This window comes from Haliaeetus leucocephalus, unplaced genomic scaffold (assembly GCF_000737465.1).
Source record: "Haliaeetus leucocephalus isolate CR32 unplaced genomic scaffold, Haliaeetus_leucocephalus-4.0 Scaffold228, whole genome shotgun sequence".
NCBI classification, from domain to species: Eukaryota; Metazoa; Chordata; class Aves; order Accipitriformes; family Accipitridae; genus Haliaeetus; species Haliaeetus leucocephalus.
Genome location: NW_010972664.1, coordinates 20586765 through 20610312, shown reverse-complemented (window position 1 = coordinate 20610312; position 23548 = coordinate 20586765). Strand labels below are relative to the sequence as shown.

At 42.0% G+C, this 23548-nt stretch overlaps 2 protein-coding genes across 2 annotated transcripts in view; one reads left to right on the top strand and one right to left on the bottom strand.

Annotated features, from left to right (window-relative positions):
- Window positions 1-7656, top strand: part of B4GALT4 (UDP-Gal:betaGlcNAc beta 1,4- galactosyltransferase, polypeptide 4) — a 31107-nt gene extending 23451 nt beyond the window's left edge. The window contains exons 4-7 of the mRNA XM_010567441.1: window positions 195-382; window positions 4043-4165; window positions 6688-6792; window positions 7237-7656. Of these exons, the coding sequence (XP_010565743.1) occupies window positions 195-382; window positions 4043-4165; window positions 6688-6792; window positions 7237-7378 (558 nt within the window). The 3' untranslated portion in view covers window positions 7379-7656. The remainder of the gene's footprint in view (window positions 1-194; window positions 383-4042; window positions 4166-6687; window positions 6793-7236) is intronic.
- Window positions 7657-9189: 1533 nt separating this feature from the next.
- On the bottom strand, window positions 9190-22828 carry LOC104831695 (beta-1,4-galactosyltransferase 3-like). The gene is made up of 6 exons (XM_010567440.1): window positions 22203-22828; window positions 15035-15270; window positions 13939-14129; window positions 13628-13750; window positions 10687-10791; window positions 9190-9701 (listed from the first exon to the last, which is right to left on the bottom strand). Exons 1-6 carry the CDS (start codon window positions 22438-22440, stop codon window positions 9560-9562), a joined length of 1035 nt encoding a protein of 344 aa, XP_010565742.1. The 5' UTR covers window positions 22441-22828; the 3' UTR covers window positions 9190-9559.
- Between the last annotated feature and the right edge of the window lie 720 nt (window positions 22829-23548).

Below are 23548 nucleotides of genomic sequence, written 5' to 3'. Positions count from 1 at the left end.
GTTTGTTCATGACAAGTAGAAACTGAAGAAACGCTTTGCATCGTTGGCCACTCTGATGCTGTACCCAATGTCTATAAAGGCTGTGACGCATGAACATGGTTGCAAACTACGTGATCAGGACAAATGCCCTGGAGCAGTTCTGGTTCAAAAGGTTTGACACCTTCTTCAGAGGTTTTTTCCATTCTCTTCCACAGGCTGGCAGCACCAAATTTAATCGAGCTAAACTGCTGAATGTAGGATACCTAGAGGCCCTAAAAGAAGCAAACTGGGACTGTTTCATTTTCCATGATGTGGATCTGGTGCCAGAAAATGACTTTAACATTTACATGTGTGACAGACAACCAAAGCACCTTGTAGTTGGCAGGAACAATACTGGATACAGGTAGGAAACCAGGAATATGGAAAGAATACCAACTGGGCAATGCCATGTTACTGATAATGTTCCTCTTCTGATGGAGCCATATGCTGGTATCTACCCTCTCTCCTGGCACCAGGTTTCTGGTGGTAATGCTTTGTCTCTCTGGAGTGCCTTCTGACAAAAGAGAACTGTACGGACATCTCTGAAGTCTGCCCCGTGGTCACCTGTACAAATGATCATTGTCATCGTTCTGGTTCCTGGGGTAAGGTAGAGGGTGTTCTGAGAGGAAAGCAACATGCCAGAGGTTGTGCAGAGACCTTCTGTCAGAGCTAGAAATGCATTTGCAGTCTCCTGGTCCTGTGATTTGAGGGTGTGATCTTATTATAATAAAACTTGCCACTTGCCTTTTGCTGTTGAAGAGGTAACAGCTGATATTGACAGCTCAAGTATGAGAATTTGCCAAGGGATAGGGTTGTCCTTTAATTATTTTGCTGGACAGTGTGTAATACAGGATTGTTCTGATTTTTAAATGGGTACCCTAAGTGCCAGTATGATATAAATAATTTAAAGTGAAAAGTCAGGTTCAGTCCACCTCAGAGAAAAAGGGCTTCTGAGCTTGGTGAATTTAATGACTTAGTGTTTTCATTGAACTTGTTTCTTTGAAGATTCGCCTCTTATGTCACGTCAGTCTAAATATTAATTAGAAGTGGGCTTTTCAAAAGCTGATCTCAAAGTACATTGAAGTAAAGCTCTGTTTCACTTCGGGGTTTCCTTTGTTAAATATATGAGAAAGAGGTGGGATGTGCAAATTCTTATACAGAATAATATTCACTTCCCAGTCATTTAGTGAAAACTGGAACAAGCACAAATGAACTAAGCTCATGACAGGCTTTTGGAGCGCTGTGTCTTGCAGAGAGAACACTGAGGCCTCCAGGATCGTAAGTGCACCAAAGCAACAGAAATGCTGCTTTTGTTAATTGACAGGCGTGTAGAATCCAGGCTAATAACATGGCACAAAGCTTGAGGTGCTTTACTTAACCTCCTGTGCCTTAGTAACTGCAAGTGTTTTGCTTAGTTAAGCATGCAGATGGATTCTTGCTTTTACTAAGGGATCTTCTTACTATTAATTTCCTCAGGTTTCTCCTGTTTGTGGAAAGGAGCTGTTAGTTAGAGGTCAACTTTAAGCTTTGGCTTTAAAGAGTACGGACAAAATGTTTTTGTTGTGAATGCCCTGCACCAGTATTCACTAGGACACTGGTGGTTTGAATTTGATTCATCCTTTTTCAGTGTCCACTGCCTCTGTTTATGCATCTGGGAAGTGGGGATAATAATGCTCTACTTCCAAGGGAATTCCTGGGTATGTCTGAAGGAATTCAGAGCCTGAGCTCAAGAATGATACCTAAACTGAGCTGAGACCACAGGTTGAAGTCCCAGTTGGGTGACCTCAGTGTTTTGCTTAGGCTGAGGTGAGCGTACTGAGACATGTCACTCAGACAAGGTTGAGAAAACTGAAGTCATACGTGTTCTGCATTAACACAAAATATCCTGGGCAGGAATGTGGGGGTTTTGTGGGTTTCCCGGAGGTTTTTGTTTGTTTATTTTTTTCTTCCAGGGGGATATTTTCTATGGTGATGCAGTGCGTGGTAATCTTAGCAGCCATGCTCCTTTGGAGAGCAAGTACCTTATGTTTAGTTACATAAACTACAACTCAGTTTTAGATTCTTTAGAAAAAAGGTTTATATATTAAAGCTTTGGAGGTAAGGGTGGGAAAACTTTTTCTCTTAGCTAAGCTATTTCCTTGAGACCAGCACAACATCCTTTCCTAATGACTGTTTCTATTGTATGGTTTCTTCAGTCCAATATTTAAAATCCCAAAGGAGCTGATATTCTCTTGTCCTCAGGCAAGAGGTGGTTGAACAGTGTTACAGACATGCATTTTTTGCAGACGATGTCACCTAGGAGCAAGATATGCCTGGGCCCTGCCAGTTCTGCTCTGCCTGAGGAGGGTTGAGTGGGCAGCACTGTCCTGGTTACAGCTCTGGCTGCTTTGCTGTCTGCCTCTCCAGTGGTGGAGGGGAATAATGGGGTGCATAAAGTTCTGCATTAATCTGCTAAACTTTATACTTGGAAACAAGGAAGAACTGGTCAGGGATGTGAAGGTCAGAAACAAGGAGGGAATGAGGCGAATAGCAGGATCACAACCCTCGTCTTCCTGTTCAGGGATCTGCTTGGAAGAATCACTTGGGAGATGAACCTGGAGAGATGAAAGATTCAGGAGAGCTTGTGGATCTTCAGGGCTTGCCTCCTTCATGCTCAAGAATGGTCCATTCCCACCTGCAGAAAGTCAGGCAAAGGTGAATGGAGGCCTGCATGGAGCAACAAGGAGCTCCTGAGGGGGAAAAAAAACAAACAGAAAAAGGAAGCATGAAAGAGGTGGAAGCAGAGTCAGGTGACTTGTGAGGACACACAAGATGCAGTCTAAGCATGCAGGGATGGGGTTAGGAAAACCAAAGCCCTTCTGAAGTTGAGTCTCACAAGCAACATGAAAGGCAATGTGAAGGGCTTCTACAGGTACGTCAGCTGCTGGGAAGACTAGGGAAAACGTGTACCTGCTGTGTGGCAGGGGACTTGGTGACAAAAGACAAGAAAAAGGCCAAGATATTCAATGCCTTATCTGCTTTGGTCCTTATTGGCAAGATTTGCCTTCAGGAATCCCGGGTATCTGATACCAGTGGAAAAGTCTGGACTTACCAAGACTTATCCTTGGTAGAGGAGGATCAAATTAAGGAATACTTGATCTGGGTGTACACCATAAAACCATGTTACCTGATGGGATGTATCCATGAGTGCAAAGAGAACTGATTGCTGTCATTGTGAGGCTTGTCTGGCATGTAAATTGCCATAATGGATACTTTCTAGCCCTGGCAATTTGTCCATCTGTTTAGATTCACATACATCTAGAAATCAAAATGTGATCTGCAGCCATGTGCACATCACCTCTGAAGCTGGCAGCGGCAACGTAGTAGAAGCTGTGTTGTAATGCCAAGAAAGAGGAGGGTATCATGAAAAGCAATTAGCAAAATGGTATAAGAATATAAATAAGCGTGGTATCTCAATACCTTTTTAAAGTAGATGTGGTTTCTAGGACAGGGAAGGTAAAAGTTAGAAATTAATCTCCTTTAGAGCTGAGCTCCATTACATTAGGTTACTAAGTAACTTGCACTGTACCTTACCTTGGAATTGGTCCTACAATATCCCATAGCACATGCCCCCTTGCTGAGATCTGATTTCATTCCAAGATTTTCAGATTCAGCTCTTAAGATAGACGGTGGCTTGCTGTCATTATTGCAACGCTTCCACTATATTAGTGCGTAGCTTTCTTGCTTTTCTACTCATCAGAGTCCTTGAGGTGAAGTGTCTTTTTGACTGGCAAGGGGAATTGTGTAAAGAGAGAGAGAAACTATTGAAGAAGGCTCCGTGTTGTCAGAGAGCTGACTTTTTCTGGCCTAAAGCAAATCACCATCTTTTTTGTGAAAAGAGGAGGAGAACAAGACCAACCTCATGGATTTGTGCACCCTGAACTCTGTGAAAGACAAGTCTAGATCCAGAGTTTCAGGGTGATACTTCCATTGTTAGTAGAATTTGACTTTTAATTCTTCATTCTCTCTTCTTGTGTACTTCTAGGTTACGGTACCGGGGATATTTTGGAGGTGTAACTGCTCTAACAAGAGATCAGTTTTCCAAGGTGAATGGATTCTCTAACAAGTACTGGGGTTGGGGTGGAGAAGATGATGACCTTCGAATCAGGTAAAAAATAAATAATAATTAAAAAAAAAAGGCTAGAGGGAAATGGATGTTAAAGGGTGGAAGAATTGGTTTAAAAAAATAAATACAAAAAAAAAATTGGCATGACTTCACACCTAGCCTCCAAAGGTGGAGCACTACAGGAGCCTTTAATTCAGAACAGTATTGCAGTGGGGGTTTGGAGTGCCAGATGCAGTTCTGTGAACAGTTTCCTCTTTGCAAAGGTTAGGCATGCCTGAGACCTGCTCCTCCTCTTGACAGCATTGTTGGTTGGGTGTGGGTTTTGTTAGGGTGGTGGGGTTTTTTGGGGGTTTTTTGTTGTTGTTTTTTGGCAAATCACATGCCAGACTTCAATCTTGCTGTTTCCGTTATAACCAGCTTCTAAGCAAGAATACGAATACTGTGTGGCTGAGACAAAAACAAAACAAGCCAACCAGAGACACAAATGTATTGTGTTCCAATACTTTGCAAGAGTGTGGGAGTGTTTTGGTGGGATTGGGTTTTTTGTATTCATTGACTCCCATGATTTAGTCCAAGCAGGGCTTAGTTTGTATGTAGGTGGTGTTGATTATAGTTAAGATAGTGAATAACTTTAGTTTTAGAAAGACTGCATATGCATATATATATGCCCATTGCTCTTGTTAAAACTTGTTTTGCAGACATGCCTGTCAAAGTAGGAGAAACTTCATAGTTTGAGAGGTTTAGTGGGACAAAGTAGTCAACAAAACTTTTATGTTGATCTTTTGCCCAGGAAGAAACCTCTAATCCTGCATTGCTGTTAGTGAAGGAAGGGAAAAAAAACCAACAGAAAAAAACCACAACCCTGCAAGCTCTGCTGGCAGAGCCTGTCAATTTGTAACTTGGGTATGCTCTGTCATTCTTAAGTGTTTATCCTTTTCAGTTGCTTAAATGTGTCCCCCAAATGTTTGTTTACATAAAATCCGTATCCCTGGTGATGGTAAATAATTACAGTGGTGAAATCAAGTCTGTTAAAATTAGGAACTTCCAAATGAAACTTTTTCTCAGTGTCAGTTCAGCAGATCAGTCAGCTGTACCTCAAGAAATCTAAAATCTCTGCTGGAGACATGGATTTCTGTCCCTTCTTAATCATAACCTTTTTTTCCTCCCTACCCCTAGCTGGAGACACCAACTTCCCTGTGACCTCTTGGGAGATGGCTTTTATTGTGGTAGGGGATAGCTTGGTACTGTCTTATTCCCCAGCTTCCTGAGAAGTGTTAATGAGCAAAGGTGGTAGTGGTGTTGAAAGATGTTCCTGTGGGCAGCAGAGAAGCAGCTGTGCAGCAGATCCGCAGGATTTACTGAGGGTCTCTATGATGTTTGCAAATGGTTGGAATCAAAAGTGATGCTTGCTTATGTGTGGCACCTCGTAATTTTGCAGCTGCTGAGGTCTCGGTGTGGCAACCAAATCTTATGACCCAGAGTGCACGCTGCAGCTGGGCTTGGCTCACATCTTTCCCTCTCGGGTGGACCTTGGACTGGGCTGGTTACAGAGGTTGCAGTGGTGGGTAATGGGAAGCTCGCTGTCTCGGTGGGTTGTTGTATGGACAGATCCTTGCAGCCTTCCTCGGCAAAGACAGCAGATGGCAGCATCCCCTTCAGTATCTTCAAGAACTCGGGCTGGAGTGCTCTTAGGTCCTGCTGTTTTGCCTCTATGCTAAATGTGATTGTCTCTTCCTAAGGTGTGCATCACAAAGAGATTTTTCAGATCATCTGTTGTATTTCTTTGATAATTTACTGCTACAAGTAGTCACAGGAAATCTGTAAGGGGCTCAGTTTCTTCAGTTCTCTGTTTCCTATTGCTCTTTTCAGCTGCTGATGTGACTAGCAAAGACCTGGGTTATTCCTTAATTCCATTGTCATGAAGTTAACCCGTTCTGCTGACAGAGCAAAACTGTTGTGCTCCATAGATATGTTTAAGGCCAAAAGCTCCAATCAAGTGCCTGATGTCTGCATGGTGCTTAGTGTTTCTGGCACTGTTCTCGGAAATAAATTTTTCTTTATGTGAACAAGTAAAAATTTTGCAGCTGACCGCCAACTGTTAAAAAGAAAACAAGCTTGCTTTTTTTTTTTAAGTGGAGGTCTATCAAGTATAGGTGGTTTACTGCCATAGTTGAGATGAACTTGTTGCAAAACATGTGGAATCTTGCTACAGACCTCCTAGCTTAATACAGGGTAGTACAAACTAGACCAGACAATACTAATCTAAATGTACTCTGTTGTATAATGTGTACTTAAAGCTCTATGTGACCTCTGCTGTAGTAGCTACCTGCTTCTGTTCAAAGAAAGGGGTATCTGTCACCCTACTGAACCTGTTCTCCAGAAACACAACTTTGAGGCCCATTTATCTGGCAAAATGGGTTGTGGAATGGATACAGATGAGTTTCCTACAGTTCTCTGTGCTTGCTTCCATGGCATCCACGAGATGAGTCTCCAAAGGTGGTTTTTTTTTCCTTAAGAGCTTGTTTATAGGTGACATCTTGCTCATGCACTATTCCTTCTTCCAGGGTTGAGATGCAGAAGATGAGAGTGGTGAGGCCGTCTGCTGATGTAGCCAGGTACACGATGATCTTCCACAAACGAGACCATGGTAATGAGGAGAATGGAGAGAGGTGAGTCAGGAACAGTGTTCCACCTTGCATTGTCTTGGTGTGTGGGTAGGAGCCAGGCATCTGGGGGCCAAGTTCTTTGCTCCAGGCCAAACGGGTGTTTTGTGGTACCCAGAGGGCTGTGGGGGACAGCCCTGTGACACCACTGTTCACAGCTGGTGTTCTGTACATGAGATCTGCCTAGAGCTGACTGGGTGATGTTCCTGAGAAAATTCCAAAGTTAGTTACATGGATATGATTTGAGCATATGATTTCGGAGATTAAACCAAAGGACTCTTTTCCTCATGTCCAATTGTCCATGCTGAGGACAGGAAAAGCACAACTTTATGTTCCCAGTAGATACAGACAGGCAGTAGCTCTGCCTCCCAAGTTTACTAGTAGTGGGAAAGAGCTCAAAACTCCTCTATTACGCTTGTCAATGAAGATTTTTCTCCTCTTTGTCCTCAGGATGAAGCTTCTACGTCAGGTATCGAGAACATGGAAAACAGATGGGCTGAACTCGTGTTCATATAAACTGCTCTCAGTGGAACATAACCCTTTATATGTCAATATCACAGTGGATTTCAGCATGCAGCCCAAGATCTCATAAGGGTGAGCACCGCCCAGGTTATAGGAAATGGCAACAGATCTTGTTTGTGGTTGCTGTTACAGCAGATGACTCCTGTCACTCTGCTTGAACGAGTACTTCAGTAGCACAGAAGAAAGACTTTTTTTTTTTCTTGACAGCATCTAATTGATTGGTCATTTCCTTTTGTGAGGACTGGGGCTATGGACTGACCTGAGGGACAGGTCCTCACGTTCTTCTATGCACTTTCTGCTGGGACATTTGTGAAAGTGTCCTTGTTTGGGCCGGTCCAGTGGAAGGACTTGAACTAACTCTCCTGGAAAAACATTTGTTCTTGCAACTATTCTTAAACTTCCTATTTGTTGTAGGGGAAAGGCTGCCTAGCACTGCCACCAATGCTATGACTTCAAAAGGACCAGGCCAGTCTTTTCTCATTAAAAGCACAAGAATTCTTCACCAACTACAAACTTCCTGAGAAAGGCTAATTTTTTCCAGCCTGAGGAAAAACTGCTTATGGGGGAGGGAAGAGCAATAATAGTAATGGATGAGATGTTAAAACTCTCTCAATAAATACACTCCATTGCATTCAAAAGGCTTCTCTTGTCCTTCATGAGCTCAGCTTACCCTGCTGCAGGACTGCTGAGGTGTCCTGTGGCAAAATGAAAGTCTCGGTTCTGCAGTAGGCTGCAGGCTGTGTGTTATTCTGGAGAGATCTGGAAGGAAATGCAGTGGCCAAGTCTGTCAGAGAGAAATTCTTGTCTGTGGTGTTCAATGCTTTGGAGCACACTGTTATCAGAGTGCATATTTGTATACATACCCAGGCCATTATTATTTGTGATTCTTGTTTTGGGAGACTGGTGAAAGTCTGTGGATAACTAACTCTTCCACTATGCTACAGCATTTCTGCTAAAATCTTAATTAATTAGCTCACTTTCCGTACTGCATTATACTTAACTGTCCTTACACCTGCTTGTCAGTTATACATCCCTTGCAGGTAAATGTGAAGCCAGGTTTGAGAGAGTTTCTTTTAAGACACAATATATTAATTACATTACAAAAAAGCAACTTCTACTTACTGTAATATTGAAGGATGATTCTCCAGCTGGTTGACACATTATTCCAACTGTAGAGAAGACCAAAGCTTTAAATAAGTTCTTAGGTGTTAGTGGGATAGATGCAGCTTTTCAGTGAACAGGGAATTTTAGTGCCTACAAGTACCAAGCAAAAATACCCTGTCATGCTTGCAAAATAACTGGACCTGGTAGGCAGTGCTACTGACTGACTTTATAGGGAAAGCAAGATTACAGAAAGGGCAAGGTCTTGGGCAGACTGTGTCAGTCTCACAGTCAGGTAAGTACAAATGCATTCCTGCCAGGGTCACAGCTCCACTGTTGACATGTTTGACTTACTTACTTAGATGGAAAACTAGTATTTTATGTTGAAGACAGATCAACCTTGAAAGATAATTAATGTCTGAGCAACAGCTGAAATAATACCAGATTAATTTCCCTACTCTGAGCAGGAGGTTAGACTAGGTGACAGCCTCAGGTCCCATTCAGCCTGAATTAGTTACAGCTACAAGGGAAACATTTAAACACAGGTGGATCAGGCCAGAAAAAACAAAGACTTAAGCTCTGGTGTTGCCTCATTTCAGGGCAACTTTCTCTTTTATTACACTCTTATTAAATATTCTAGAAAATCTTAATCCAAACACATTACTCAATTTATTCTACTCAAATTCACAAAAGATACTTACAGAACAGTAACTGGCTTCAAGACTTTCTCAAAGTACAGCACTGCAGAAGCCCATCTGACAGAATGGCTTGCATCCCAATTAACACTTCAGTACAAAGCAGCACAGAGCTATCCAGCTATGGAACAACAGTTCCAGAAAACTTAGGTCAGCTTACTGTCAAGGAGACCTTGATCCCCAAGGCCCAAAGGCTGGGAGGTGGGTCTGGCTCAGTAGTTAGTTTTCCAGTGCTTTGACAATTTTTACAGTAAGCCACAGCCTGTTTATTTGCTATCGTACCTTATTCTCAAGGCCTTTTCTTCTAAAACAGCGAGAAGAAAAGTGAAATTCATGAAAGACAATAGGATTAGTCTCAGGTGGTGCAGACTCCACACCACAACAGGAGGTAGAGGCTGAATGCCCATACCCATGCTGCCACGCTGAGCCCAAACTCTGGTTTTGTTTTCATTCTCTTAAGAAAATGGGGGAACGTATCCAATGTCCACAGTGATGTTGGTATAAAGAGGATGCTTTGTCCTGGAAAGGAGCTTGAACTCCAATGAATTCATTCCATCATCTTTCCATGTTTTTCTGGTGTTGTGTCGAGAAGTAGGCCTGAAAAAGGAACAATACCTGCAGTTAGATAGAACAAAGGTGATGGTTACAGCTGAAGCTGCAGAAGAAATAGTCTTCCAGAGGTGGCATGGTCATGGCAGATGAAAACTGCTAGCAGAAAAGCCCCAAGAAAATTCTTCTCACATAATACACACTAGAAAGAGAAGGCATTTTATAAGACTAAACAGATTAGAGTAAGTTCACGCTGACTATTCTAAACAAGGAGGACAATTTGGACTGGAACCTGTCAGACAGGCTGACGAGGGAGGTGGCAACTACAGTCCACAAAAAAACTAAGAAACTGTCAGCAGCTTAGAGAGACCTGGGAGTGCAACACCGAGGCTTGCAGCAGTGGTGTACATAAGCTGCTGTAGGTAGATTTTAAGACAGGGTTGTTATGGAAACCTGGGTTTTGAGGTGACAGAGGGAAGACTGCACTGTCAGTATAGAAGCCTCCACCACACTTGACCCAACACCCTCCTCCAGCTCTTTTATATAAAACTGAGTCTTTGCTAAGGTCTCACAGCACCTTCCTCATGTCTTCAAGCTAGATTACCGCCTTCCGCTATTTTAATGGTACATTGTAAATCCACACCAATTGAAGAGCAAGTTTTTATTACAGGGAAGTTGTAGCAAAGTGCCTCTTCAAACTGAACTCTACCGATTTACAAGGCAGGCAGTGGTGGGGTTTTTTTAAGTTTTATTCCCTGAATAATTTGATGCTTAAGTCTGATATGTGTTAGCTTCCTAGCTAGCACATGTCCTTAACAGTAGGAAACTGGGAGGAACCCTTCAAATGCAGAGACAGATACAGAATGATTTAGCTGAAACTGACTGACAGTCTTCTTTAAATAGCCACATTAAAGCAGAAAAACAAGCAGTGGCATTAGGTATACTTACTACCTGCTCTGAGGGAGATGATGGTAACAGTCAACCTGCCACAAGGCAAAGAGCAGCCTCCTAACTGCCCCCCCCAAACACTTACCTTCTCCAAGGCTCGTGAGTCTCTGTCTCTTCATTGTAGTCCATCACTTTGTAGCGTCCAAGGTGAGGTGATGTCCGGACTATTTTCATTCCTGCTAGCTGAATCCTTTAAAACAACAAACAAAATGTTTGCTTAGGCATAAAGATGCCATTTCTAGGCTTAGTTATAGGGAAGTTCAAAGTCAGAGATAATTTTCAGTGTTAATGCAATCAAAGCAAAATGCAGAAGCCAAAGGGAGTAAGTTGAACACCACCACAGTGCTGCATTATCTTCTCTAGCAGGTTCTAACCAGGCTTGGGCTAGAAAGCTCCCAGCTGCAGTATGCTTCAACAGGGTACAAAGAGGATTATAGCAAGCAGGGAAAGAACAGCAGCATACAGAGCATTCAAGAGCAAGACCCATGAATCTGACAGTTGGGCATTATTTTCACTTCCTTGTAAGAGCAGAGCTTTTACTGCCTAGAGGTCCATCACCTAAACTTAAAAAAAAAAAAAAACCAAAATAAAAAAAAAACCCACAAAACAACAAACCACCAAACTTGCAGTTTCTGAAAGGAAGCCAGTCCTGAGTTTCATATCCAGATTAAGCCTCTCTGTTCTTTGAGAAGTGCCATTCATTCAGTTGGCCTGGTTAGAGGACTGGCTTCATAAGAGATTAGTGATAAATACAGGCACCAGACAAACAAATGTGAGCTGCTCAGCTGCAGGACAGTTAGATAAAAGTGAACTGAAGGGTTAGAATTCCAGAACAGAGCTCCTAAAAACAGCATTCTGAGTGACTTTCAAGCAACTCATTGCTGATGGCATCTGTGTTAGTTTACCAAAGTGCCTGTAATAGTGCTAGGGCTAGCAAACCTCTGCTATCACAGGGCAGCTCTTTCTTACACAGAGAAAATTCCTGTGAATGTAAGAATCAATGTTTGCTCAACTGCAGTTATCTAACCTGCACATTTGCAACGTGTGATTGCCTTCCACGGCAATCTGGTACAGCAGCAAGCTGCACTGAAGCAGGAATATTAAAAAGCTGAAAGAGGCTACAGAACTGAAAATATTTGCTAGTCTAGAGCCATCAGATGATTACAACACTTCATTGACAGTATGACATACTATTATTTCAGATTGAGTTTTAGACAAGGTTTCTTGTTTTCTGAACATAAGCTTATTGCACATTCAGTCAAAAAGACAAGAAAAGGCAAGAACACTAAACTAGCTTTGCTGTTACAGATTTTGCATTGCAAGATTAAACTAAAAGCATATTATGAAACAGTTAATACATTCATTTACTGTTAAGAAAAAACCAACACTTTCCTGCAGTTGATAATGTTAACACGTAAGTGGTTCCAATTAGTATTTTCTTCTAATAAAAGGTAGATCCTGGTGTTTGCTAGGACTAATAGTTATCAGGCTCCAGTACTGTATAATATAAATAGCAGTCAGCATGTTTTTTCACTAACTCTGCTTTAATAAGCAGTATCCCAGCAAAAAAATCTTTACACAGGATGGGGTTTTCTGACATTTCAATGTCCAATTTCAAATACTAATTAATTTTGTTGCTACATGGTAAGAAGTGCTTGAGCACCTCCTAAAACCCAAATCCCAGTAGATGCATCAACCTGGCCATTCAAAAACAGTCAGCCCATTCCTAATTTCTGCAGGTTGAGACGTCAGTGCGTGATTAAATCATGAGCAGGCACTGTCCATGGCCTCCACGTACCTATGGGCCAGAACACTGCTAATCATTAGCATAAGTTTTCAGAGAAACGACACATGATTTACATCCCTTCAAGAAAGGGCTATTTTGGGATCTACATAACCTACTTGCCTTAGGAGATTTCTGTAAGGAAGTGCGCTCCTATGCATAACTGGCATGACTCTCTACCACAGGTACTGAAAACCCCAATAGATGCCTAAGCTGTACTAAGAACAGCTGAATAGACCCAGCATTGTAGTGTTTGATGTAAAAAAATCTATTTTCCTGGCATTCTGTTCCTTTAGTAAAGGCTGAATCTCTAAACAATCATACACCCTTTTAGTTAGGTTTCTCTGAAAGGAAAAGGAGGAATTGTATGTTAGAAAATCTGACTTTCAATTCCCAGAATAGTGCTTTGTAAAAACTCCTGCGGTCCTCAAACAGAACATTCCACTGAAACTGTGTAACTTGTCATGCTGTGCAAGACCAAAAAACACACAAGGCCTTTATCATCAGTTTAGTTTTATGAACTGCCCGTGAGCTTGCCTCAATGCAGGATGATGAAGGTGCACAGTGCAACTACAAAGCTGAATAAAGAAGCTACAGCTATGATTTTGTACTTGAAGAATTTGCATTAGGCTGAGTACCTGGAACTAAACTCATTGTATTCACTTCTATAGCATGCTGCTGCCATGGCAACTCAAGCATAAGAAAAAACATCAGATCTTGCTGTCACTGACTCACAGTAGTACACAGGCTTCTCCATCACCCAGCACTGAAGACAGAAGTTAGAATTCCTTGTGTTCCTTAATTCCACATATTGGTGATTAGGTAATACTTGGAGCAACCTAGATGCCCTTAACATAACTTACATTCCCAACTGTCTGAAAATTATTAAGTACCTTCTTGGGTTTCTTATTTGTCAAGCTTGCAGATTCCTCCCCTCCCTTGGGGCTGTTAATGTCAATGGAGTCACCTGTCAACCACAGGCGGTTATAACCTCTTGGATGCACTCCAGAGTGACTGAAGGTGCAAGGATGTGAAGTAACATTCTGTCCTCCCAGCACACAATGGGTGGATTCATATATTCTGAACATCTTCTGACATTAACCATTCCCAATGCCAACAGCATTCTGGATTATAATGATACTGCAAGCATGTTAAGGAACATCTTAGTTCCTTTCTTAGGGTAATGCTACATGTTTAACTAGCCAGCTCCCTTCTATTTTAAGCCTGTCCTGTGCATTAGTACCTTGTAGCAATGTCGTCATTTTCACCACCACTGCCCCAGTATGTGTTTGGAAACCCATTCATCTTCATGTAATGTTCTGGAGTCAGAGCAGATACACCCCCGAAAAAGGACTTATATGGCAGACTAAAAGAGAAAGAGAAAACAAAACTTCAATACGGAAGGCAAGAAATACCCTTTTCTGGTAAAGTCACTACTGCAAAATAACAGAAAACCTCTTAAAGGTTGTATCTTTCACTGTCCCCATTCATACTTTCTACGCAGGAAGTGAACCAGTTGGGATACGTACATCCAAAGTACATGGAGGCACTTACGTGTACTGAAACTTATCCATGGCACTAGCCATATGCTTGGGATAGTATTCATCACAAACATAGAGATTATAATCATTCTCAGGTACTAGGTTGACATCGTGCAGAAGAAGGCAGTCCCAGTCTTCATCCTTCAGGGCTTCCCGGACACCAACATTAAGCAGCTTTGCTCGGTTAAATGTACCATTCCCCACCTGGAAAAGAAAACCTACATTTCTTCACCAAAACAACAAAGAGGATAACTCAAAATTTATGTTAGTCAAAAAGCCTTATTCAAATGAATGACACTGGAATGAATCAATACTGGCTACAAATTCAATGCCCCAGACTCTGAAAATTTCATCCATTCTCTTCACAATATTCTCAGCAATTGTAAGCTTTGCTGTGTCAGGGGCTATGTACCGCAGGCTCCTGAAGGCGGCTGACTTTCAAGAGACCAGTAAGTCAATCCTTAGCTGTATGTCTGCACATCAACACTTTTGCCCTGACTACTGCTTATTAAAGCTTAGAAATGAGAAAAAAAATGATCTTGGTCAAACAAAAAAGCTTCTCCTCCCTCCCAATCAACCATCAGTTTCAATTAATGAATCAAAAAATTGCTCTCACACCACTGATCTTTTCCAACACCAGTCCACGTCAGTTCAAAACGGCTGTTTGAACTGCATAGGCGCATAGGCTGCCCCACAGCAGAGTCAAGCCAGATGTTTTTATCTGATACAGACTAAAAATAGCCAATTTCACTTTAGCATTTAGTCTCAACAGTTTTGCTCAGTAGCCACGCTGACAAGCTACAAGACAAACCACATCCAACTCTTGAACAGCTGAAAATACAAGTTACCACTTGATGACAACTTTATCCCTCTAGAAGAAAAAAAAAAAAAAGGCAGAACAAATCAATAGCAGAATGATGATCTTAACAAGTGGTATGACATTTCAATCATCAGCAGCCATGGAGATGGGACAGCATGTAACCAACCTGCTCTAAACCCATGTGTAAAAATGGTACTTCCACATAAGAAGATTCCCATTTCTTGTTCAGAACCTAACCCTTAACTGGGAAGTTCAGCTACACCATCAGGCACATCTGATTTAGATTTACCTGCTGAATCAAGTAGATACTGTAACTGAGCTGCTGGCGCTGCAAGAAAGGATGAATATAGTAGAGAAGATGGTGAAGGTACTTCTCCTGGTTCTTGTATGCTACAAGGATGGCTGATTTGTAGCGGGCCAAGCAGTGAGGTGGCCTGTAGCGGCCACCTGACTGAACAAAAGGATTTTTTTTGATGATCATTCTTTCACTAGGGAGTACCCTGAAGGTGATGGTTAATGGACCAACTGTAAGGAGAGACAGAAAAAAGAAAAAGAAAAAAAAAAGATCAGTGATGTTTCTCAACCTTCATTCAAACCTATATATCTGTTTACTACTTAAGACACCAGCCCCACCAGAGAACAGTTAACACCACCACGCAGATGTGCCCACATGATGAATTCCACCACTGCCTGCTGGTCACCTCCCCACGGCTCCACACCGAGGGGTGCTGGGCTCAGCACCAGGACAGCAGGCTCCCTGCCAGAGGCATCCCGAGTCCCAGCACAGCCAGCAAGTCTCACCAAGCTCCTGCACAGCTTGCTTTTTCCTGGTATTGGCTCCCTACTACACAAGCAAACCTTCTGTCTTGTGTTGCTTATATGGGATCCTTGAATAAATGTATTCACTGTAAGAATAGCATTGAAAAGGAATCAAGATGAACAGACATATCTGCTTTTACCACCCATATGGAGAAAGTCTCTAAGCCTCTTTCAGAGGAGATTCAAGGACAAAGATGTCCAAAAGGATATTCAGGAGGTTAGGGGAGAAATACTTTAAAGCCTGGATGAATACAAATGCTTTAGGAAATGTTAGCTTTATCTTAAAAAAAGTTTCAAGTTGATTTTATAATCATATGCCACAAGGTCTGTATTGGCTATATTATTTAATTATATACGCTGTGATAAGCAGGCAGTACTTCAAAATTTTGGGAAAAGCAGATGACAGAACAGAGAAGGAAGAAGAGAGATGTTACATTTTCAGCAACAGGCACAGGGTAGCAAAAGAAACTATGTATGACAGTTCCTCTACTCAGCACCTCAATTTTAAATACAAAACATACTGGGTATGTTCAACAGTTTTTACCTAATCAAAAAAAAATAAATCTGTGTTTTTATATGAATTCTTCCGTTCTTCAGATGGAAAAAGCTTGACAAGTCACAAGTAAGAAAGAATCAATATAAAGCATCAATCATAATTTTAACACAAGTCTCATATTGTTACAATAGGAATAAACAAATTCTACAATTATTTAAATGCCTGTCCTTCTGGGTAGTGAGAAAAGGTTCCAGAACTAGCAGAAGAGTTATATTTATACACAGATCAGTGTGTCTTAGTGGTTTCCAACCGCTGTCAGTTTCTAAAAAAATAAAGCACAAATGCAGAACAAGATTAAAATCTATGACTTAAATGAACTAGGGAGAAACCTTCACCTAAATCACAATTAAAAGGTGACAATTTCAAATGACAGTTTTAAGCAGGACCAACAATTCTCTGCAGGCCATGCTACCCAAAGACAAAATATTTTTTTTCCACCAGAAGCCTGTGAGGCAAGTCGTTGGGGTTTTATTGTTGTTGGTTTTGTTTTTTAAATAGCTACAAATAAGATTTTCTTTTCCTTCCAAGCTCACAGTTATTGCTATGGCTGTCTTAAAGATTAAGTTTTCAGTATCTTGGAAGTCAGACTCCCTCATAAACCAGTGAAACAAATTATTCTCTCAAAAAACTTCTGATAATGAAGCCTGAGAGAGAAAGAGCAAATATTTAGGCCTGGTGTTTTATAGCTTTCATTTGAGCAGGGAAAGGTATGGGTGTGTCTTACATCTAATTAAGTATTTAAGCAGGTGAGTCCAGAAGATACTTCTTCCAGCCCATTTTGCATTCGAGTCTCTGCTACAATTCTAACGAAGAAAATTGAGCCTGCGTTCACCCACATCCTGTTTAACTGACACAGAAGGAAGCAACATTTCTCCGCTGGTTTGGGGGCCTGGGGTTTTTTGAGCACTAACAAGGCTCAGGGACTAAATTTGGCATAAGATTCAAGCTGTCCATTCAGAATTGGGAAACATTTTGCTAGTATGTGGATGTTGGTATACCTCACATTTGTGATAGGCAAACCGATACTCAATAAGCATCTCTTTTTCTTCCTCAAGGGACACACATAATGGCATTTCCTGAAGGTTGGTCTGAACAGCCACTGACCCCATTCCTCATGATGTCAAAAAGGTCTAGCCACTGTGAATCCCACTTCATGGTTTGTTTTTGTTGGCTGGTTGGCTTTTGTTTGTTTGTTTTTAAAAGGAAAACCTGAATTTTGCTTGTCAGCAAGATCTTGCAATAGCTGACTCTTAAGTATCACTTTTCAGTCCTTCCCCAAGTATCTGAAACGCAGGGAGTATTTGATTTTGACTGTACTATCCTCAGTAGAAAACTGGAGTGCATTGCTATACCTTTGTACCTGAAACAGAAGAGTAGTTCTTCAGAGAATCATGTTGTGGGCCCATGAATCTAGGTCACACTTATGATTAACATTTTATGATGTTATTATCTACTTCTGTGCAGACAGTTTCCTTTTCTGCCTTTAAGACCACCACGTTTCAGTCCAACATTGTTTTTAACCTGTAGCTTATGTTGCTTTTTAGATTTATGAACTGCCTGATTATCAGATCTTTTAACTACAGCACCATTAACCACTGATTTGATGACAACTGGAGCTTGCTAAAGAAACGTTACATTCAGATTGGATTTCAACTACAGATCATTGCTCCAAGGAAGGTATAAGAAAGGGAATTAATCCCTTTTGTTCTCCCACAAAAGCACGGTTTTGTTTTCTATAATGCAATTGGGGCTCTTTGTATTGCAGAGTAAGATTTCTGTAGCGATAATCCTTAAATTCCAAAAAATGAAATCTATATTTGGACATAAGGGTATGAGTAAGATAATGTGCAATAGTTTCACTTCTGTTGCCTCCTTCCATACCCAAGCATATGATTCATGAGGGTAAAATTTGCATTTTTCAGGTTTTTCAAGATGCCATGTTCTCCCAACCTGCCTGGCTCCATACCTCAAACTCAGCTCAGAAATTCAATCTAGTATACGCCAAGGAAACACAGAAAAAAAGAAGTTAGTCTTTGACACAGCCCCAAACCTCTGGCTGCCCTACACCCTTTGCTACAAGCTAAATTCTGGCTCTCAGATCTCCTTTCTGCCCAACTAACAAAAGGCTAATGCACTGTAATCCAATTAAATCCCAGATGTGAACAGAACCATTGCAGGCTGTACCAAATAGGGAAAAACAAAACTGCTAACGCACAGCTTTGGGAAAGGAGGAAAACCCTGTCTTAGATGTTCTAGAAAGCACAGGATCCCAATTCAGACAAGGTACAGAATCAACACCCTGACACATCCAAGCAACTTCTCCATAGCCTGGTTCCTAAGCTCTTTCTGTGCCTGTACCATCACATGCAGGGTGTTTAATTAATATGAAACTTTAGTGTGTAGAGTTAAAACTCGCAATTCCCCGTCTGTATTGTTAGCTGGTGCCAGTGACAGCATACTCCCTGCTTGCTTTACTTTCTAGGCAACATAATTGACTATCAGGGGGATCTATTGATTTTGACCAGATCTATCCCATCTTAAGAAAGAAACTATATGACTTCTAAACAACTTGCTACACATTTAGAGTTAGCAGCTATAATTACTGAGTTCAACCAGAATAAGCAGAAGTTACAAAAGCTAAATGAACGGGAACAGTACCATGGATGAATACCTCACTGAGAAAGTGCAGCACCACACGCTACATTAATAGAGTCATATTTGTATAATTTTACCACTGTTTGAATGAAAGGTAAAAAAAAAAACAAACCACCAGACCAACAGCCTTAATTTAAGCACCAGTTTCTAATGACAGAATACAAGGCTGCCTCAACTGCAGCTGAAAATAAGTCTCGGCATTACCACCTTTTTACTTCTCTTTAAATCTGAGAGAAGAAACTCTAGCAGAAGAGTATCCCTCAGAAAATGTAGCAGGAGCTACTCGCTACCACAACAGATGGTCACACTCATTAAAAGGTTATGACAGATGGGAGTGAAAGGCAGTAACTACTATAAGAAGGGCTTGGGAAAAAAATTCTTCCATAACATGAGCAAATGATAAACAGCAGAGTTACAGTCAGAACTTTCAACTATTAAAGTCCTCAAGGGCCAAACCAACTCATTCAGCACATACCATGCATAAAGTGAGGTACCTCTTTAAATCTGAGTCTTCTACCATCAAGCTACTTCCTGGTAAGAGGAAAAGATGAACCAAAACAACACATCTTGCATGCAATGTGAGAAAGTCAGAGTTTGAATTTAAATGCTATTTTGTTAAGTTTTGCATATAAGTTATCATATAAACACTTTGCTTTTTCCAAAAACAAAGGAGGAAGAAACAGGCAACTGGATATTTGTGTAGAAACTTTAACCTTTTAGTAATTTCTTCACCTTTGACTAATTTATTCACAATATTAAGGAAGACACTGAATATCTAGTACAATGCTTTTCAAGTTGTTGGTCACAAAAGGTTCAATGGACACCACTAAGCATTCAAAAAGTAACATTAGTCAGAAAGCACCTAGTTCGTCCAAGGCAGAGGTGTTTAGCAATTACACTTTCCTGCTCCACAGCCCTGGAAGAACCAAGATGCTGTAGATTCAGAAGGTAGGAAAAAGACAGATGAACTGCAAGCTAATCTTACATTCCAACAGTTATTGAAATGATCTACTATATACATAAGTGGAAAAAGTGCTGCACTTCATAAAAGCCCTGATGAAGAAACCATTTAAGCCATTTGGCATTCTTCCAGCTACTTTAACACACTTTGGAGTGGACACAGTGACTTATTACCAGCTCTGAATTGGAGATTGGAGTCCTCAAGAATTGATTTGAAATCTCATTTAATGGAATTTATGAAATTAAAATTAAAAGACATTGTTATCTCTGATATAACACTTCCAAGAGAGATCAGTCCTATGAGAGAAGACGATAACAACCAATGAAGACATTTATAACATATTTATACGTCTATTCATATGTGCCCATCACATACAAAACAAAGGGCAACTACCTTGCAGAGTAGCATGCATTTCTCGGGTTAAAAAAACCCAAACCACCCAGAAGAGGCTGGTATATAGTAATACCAGAAGGAATAATTTACTTCATATCTAAAGGGGAATATCACTGAGTAAAAGTTAAATTGTAGCAGACTGCTCATTTTTCTTAAGCTGAATCTGTATCAATGCTCCAAATAATTTGTGCTTCACAGCAACAATGCTTCATATGCTCAACTCTAATTTTTTATGCAGCAAAACTTCCACAATTACTTTGCTTTGTTTTCTTTTTTTTCGCCCAGTGTACTTACTGTTTGTTTCTGTCTATAAGTAACACTACATTCTCATTTTAGCTTCAAAGTATGACATACAGGCCAATCCCCTCTGTTCTTAGCACTCTCAGGGATGGGCAGAAGAAGAGGTCTTAAAAAGATTTCACAGCTCTAAGAGCATTGATTAGTGTAATTTTACCCTGTGTCTGCCTCCTCCATATACATCATTACTCTTACTTATCTGATGGTTTGGCTGCAAGCTGCACAGAACTGCACCTAGTTTTGGGTTTGGTTGGTGGTTTTGGGTTGGATTTTTTTTTGGTTTTGAGACCAAAGCTTTATCATTTGACTCTTTTCAGAGCAGCAGATTCTCATCAGTAGCAGAGACAAGCAGGGTACAGGCACATTTCTGCTGTTCTTTTTCAAATAAAACAATTAAGTCAGAAACACAGAATTGTAGCTTCCCAAAAGAACTGATGGGCTGTAGCTAGTGATGAAGAGACTAAGACCATTAGAACTGGAACCTGTGCAAAAAGGGTCTGTCCTATTAGTACGTCAGTAGTTACTTAGTAGAGCTGTTTCCAAGGGAAATGCTGAGGCATATACCCAAAAGTTATCATACAATTTCATCATACATATTGCATGTATTTCATTTAACTTCAGCAACAAAGGAAGGAAGAAAACTTCCCAAAAGAACAAGCATCACTATGAAGACTGCAGTCTAAAAAGGCTCATCCAAAGCATCCCAGCAGAGTTCTATAACTGAATTAAGCAACTTGACACAAGAGTAACCACAGCATTGGCTTTCCACAATACTTCCACCTGTGAACCAAGGTCAGCTATTTGCTCTTAACTGTGCTCCACATGTGGTGATCAGCTTTCCTAGAACAGCAGGGCAACTACTAAGTAGTGCTCCAAGACTAGTTATATGCAAGACTTACACATGCAGAAACCTTTGTAGTATAGAGAATCAGATGAGGGTAACTTACTACACAGTACTCTAAGAAGCAGGTGTCCCCAAACCATCTGTAAGCACATGCTTACAGAACTCATCCATTCTTGGGTGGCTCAGTCGAACTGATTCACTACTACCGGAGATGCACCACTTTACTATCAACAAGCATGCTTTACAGGTGTGACTCTGTATTTACTTAAAAGTTTCCCAACTGTTCTAGTAATGCAGTAGCTGGATGAATGCTGCCTCTAGGATCAGCTCTAATTTGGTCCTAGCATAAATACAAATTAACCTGTGACCAGACTTTAAGGGAGAAGTTTCTAAGTCTAAAGGATGTGAAACAATCATAGACCAAAAAGATCACCATGAAGAGCAAGGTGCCAAGCTACATGCGCATACAAACGATATTTAAAGCCAACTTAATCAGTTAATCAATTTATATCGAACTATGAGCTTGATATAAGGCTGAGACAAAGAACCCAGAAGTTACAGTGAGTCAGAGGTGAAAACTATGCACTTACCAAAGCACAAGTTTTGGCATATTTTATACAGGACTGCCAAGAACAACAACAAAAAAGCGTTACTAACTTGGTATTAAGACCATGCGTTGTTTTCACTCGTTCTAGAATCTCTATGTAGCCAAATCCTTAATATTGTCAGTTTTTAGATCAGTAAAATACTCTTCCTCGTATAACCAATAAAAATTAGTTAATTAACACAAGAGAGTTTTGCCAGAGTAAGTATTACATCAGGATACCACTTTAAAAAAAGTGGAAAAGTTTGAAAAACGTACAACTTACAAAGCGTTCAACGTTATCACGCACCAAAGCGGTTATTTCAAACACTTACCGGTTCATACCTACCAAATATCGGTGACTGCGCCGAGCAGTACGGCATAGCTTCTTCATCGGGAGCTTGGGTGAACAAGCTGAGGTTTGTATACACGTCATGAGTTTTGGAGTAATCCAGAACCTGATGCGAGTCTAAAAACCCCCGAAACACATTCGAAGGCCCACCTCGGTAGAGTATCAGGATAAATATGGCTTGGAAGACAAACAGAAACAGCAGAAAGCAAGGATTTTCGACACGAGAGAGGGACATAGCTTTTAGCCCATGCTCTGGAACCAGACCGCTGAGGAGTTTTAACCGCCTTCCACAAGCTGCCGTTCTACGTTCAGGGCTACATCGCTGGGCACACCAGACCACCTCCACCTCCTCCTCCTCCTCACACTCTCCGAGGCGGCAGCCCGCTCTTCCAGCACGGCTTCGTCAGGCGGCTCGGCGCCAACCCACCCCTTCCCGCTACCGCCTCCTCACGGCGGGCTGCGGGCGTAGAAGCAGCCCCTCAAGGCCACCTCAAGGCAGAAGAACCACGGCGGCGGCACACCCTGACGCCTACCCCCGCCGGACAGGCTCCCTGAGGCCGAGGCGCCGGCGGGAAACGCGCCCGCTGAGAGAACCCACCGACTGGCGGCCGAGCGGCAGGCGGCCGGTGCGGCCCGGCGGGACGGCCCACGTAAAGGCGGGGGGGGGGGGGAAGCTCAGCTGTAACCGCCTCCCAGAGGCTCCCAGCAGCCCGGCCTTCCGCTCATCCCCCCCCCCAGCCCGACGCCGCGTTTCGTTTCGACCCAACCATCAGGCGGCCGCCCCCCCGCCGTTCGCCCGCCTTCCGGCGAGACTACAGCTCCCAGCATGCAAAGCGGGGCAGGGCGGAGCCCGGCCGCGCTGTGCTCCCCGCGGGGCATGCTGGGAGCTGTAGTCCGCGGGCTCGGGGCGGCCGCCGAGCCGTACCGCGGCCTTTCTCCGCTCTCAACCCACAGCCGCCGCCCCGACTCTAAATTCGTTATTGAACTGGGCAGAGGCGGCTAATTAATACGCTGCTCGCTTCCTACGCCAGAAGGGACTACGGCAGCGTAGCCTCCACAGCGAGGGGCCTCCTCACATGGCCTCACCGCCCATCAAAATTTTGGCTTTTAGTGGCTGATTTCTTAATGAGCTGGGGATTACGAGGCTGCGTGCTCAGCCCACCTGCCTGCTCTCGTAACGGGTTCCTAACGTGTCGCCCGTTTTCACGTAAATTTGGCAGAGGAAAAGAAGTCTTCCAGATAATAAACTCCTACAGGCTTTCCAAGAAAAGTCAGCGGCTGGGTTTGCACTGATAAAATAATAAAAAAAAAAAGAATTTAACGTTTTTTTTGGCTGGGGGAAG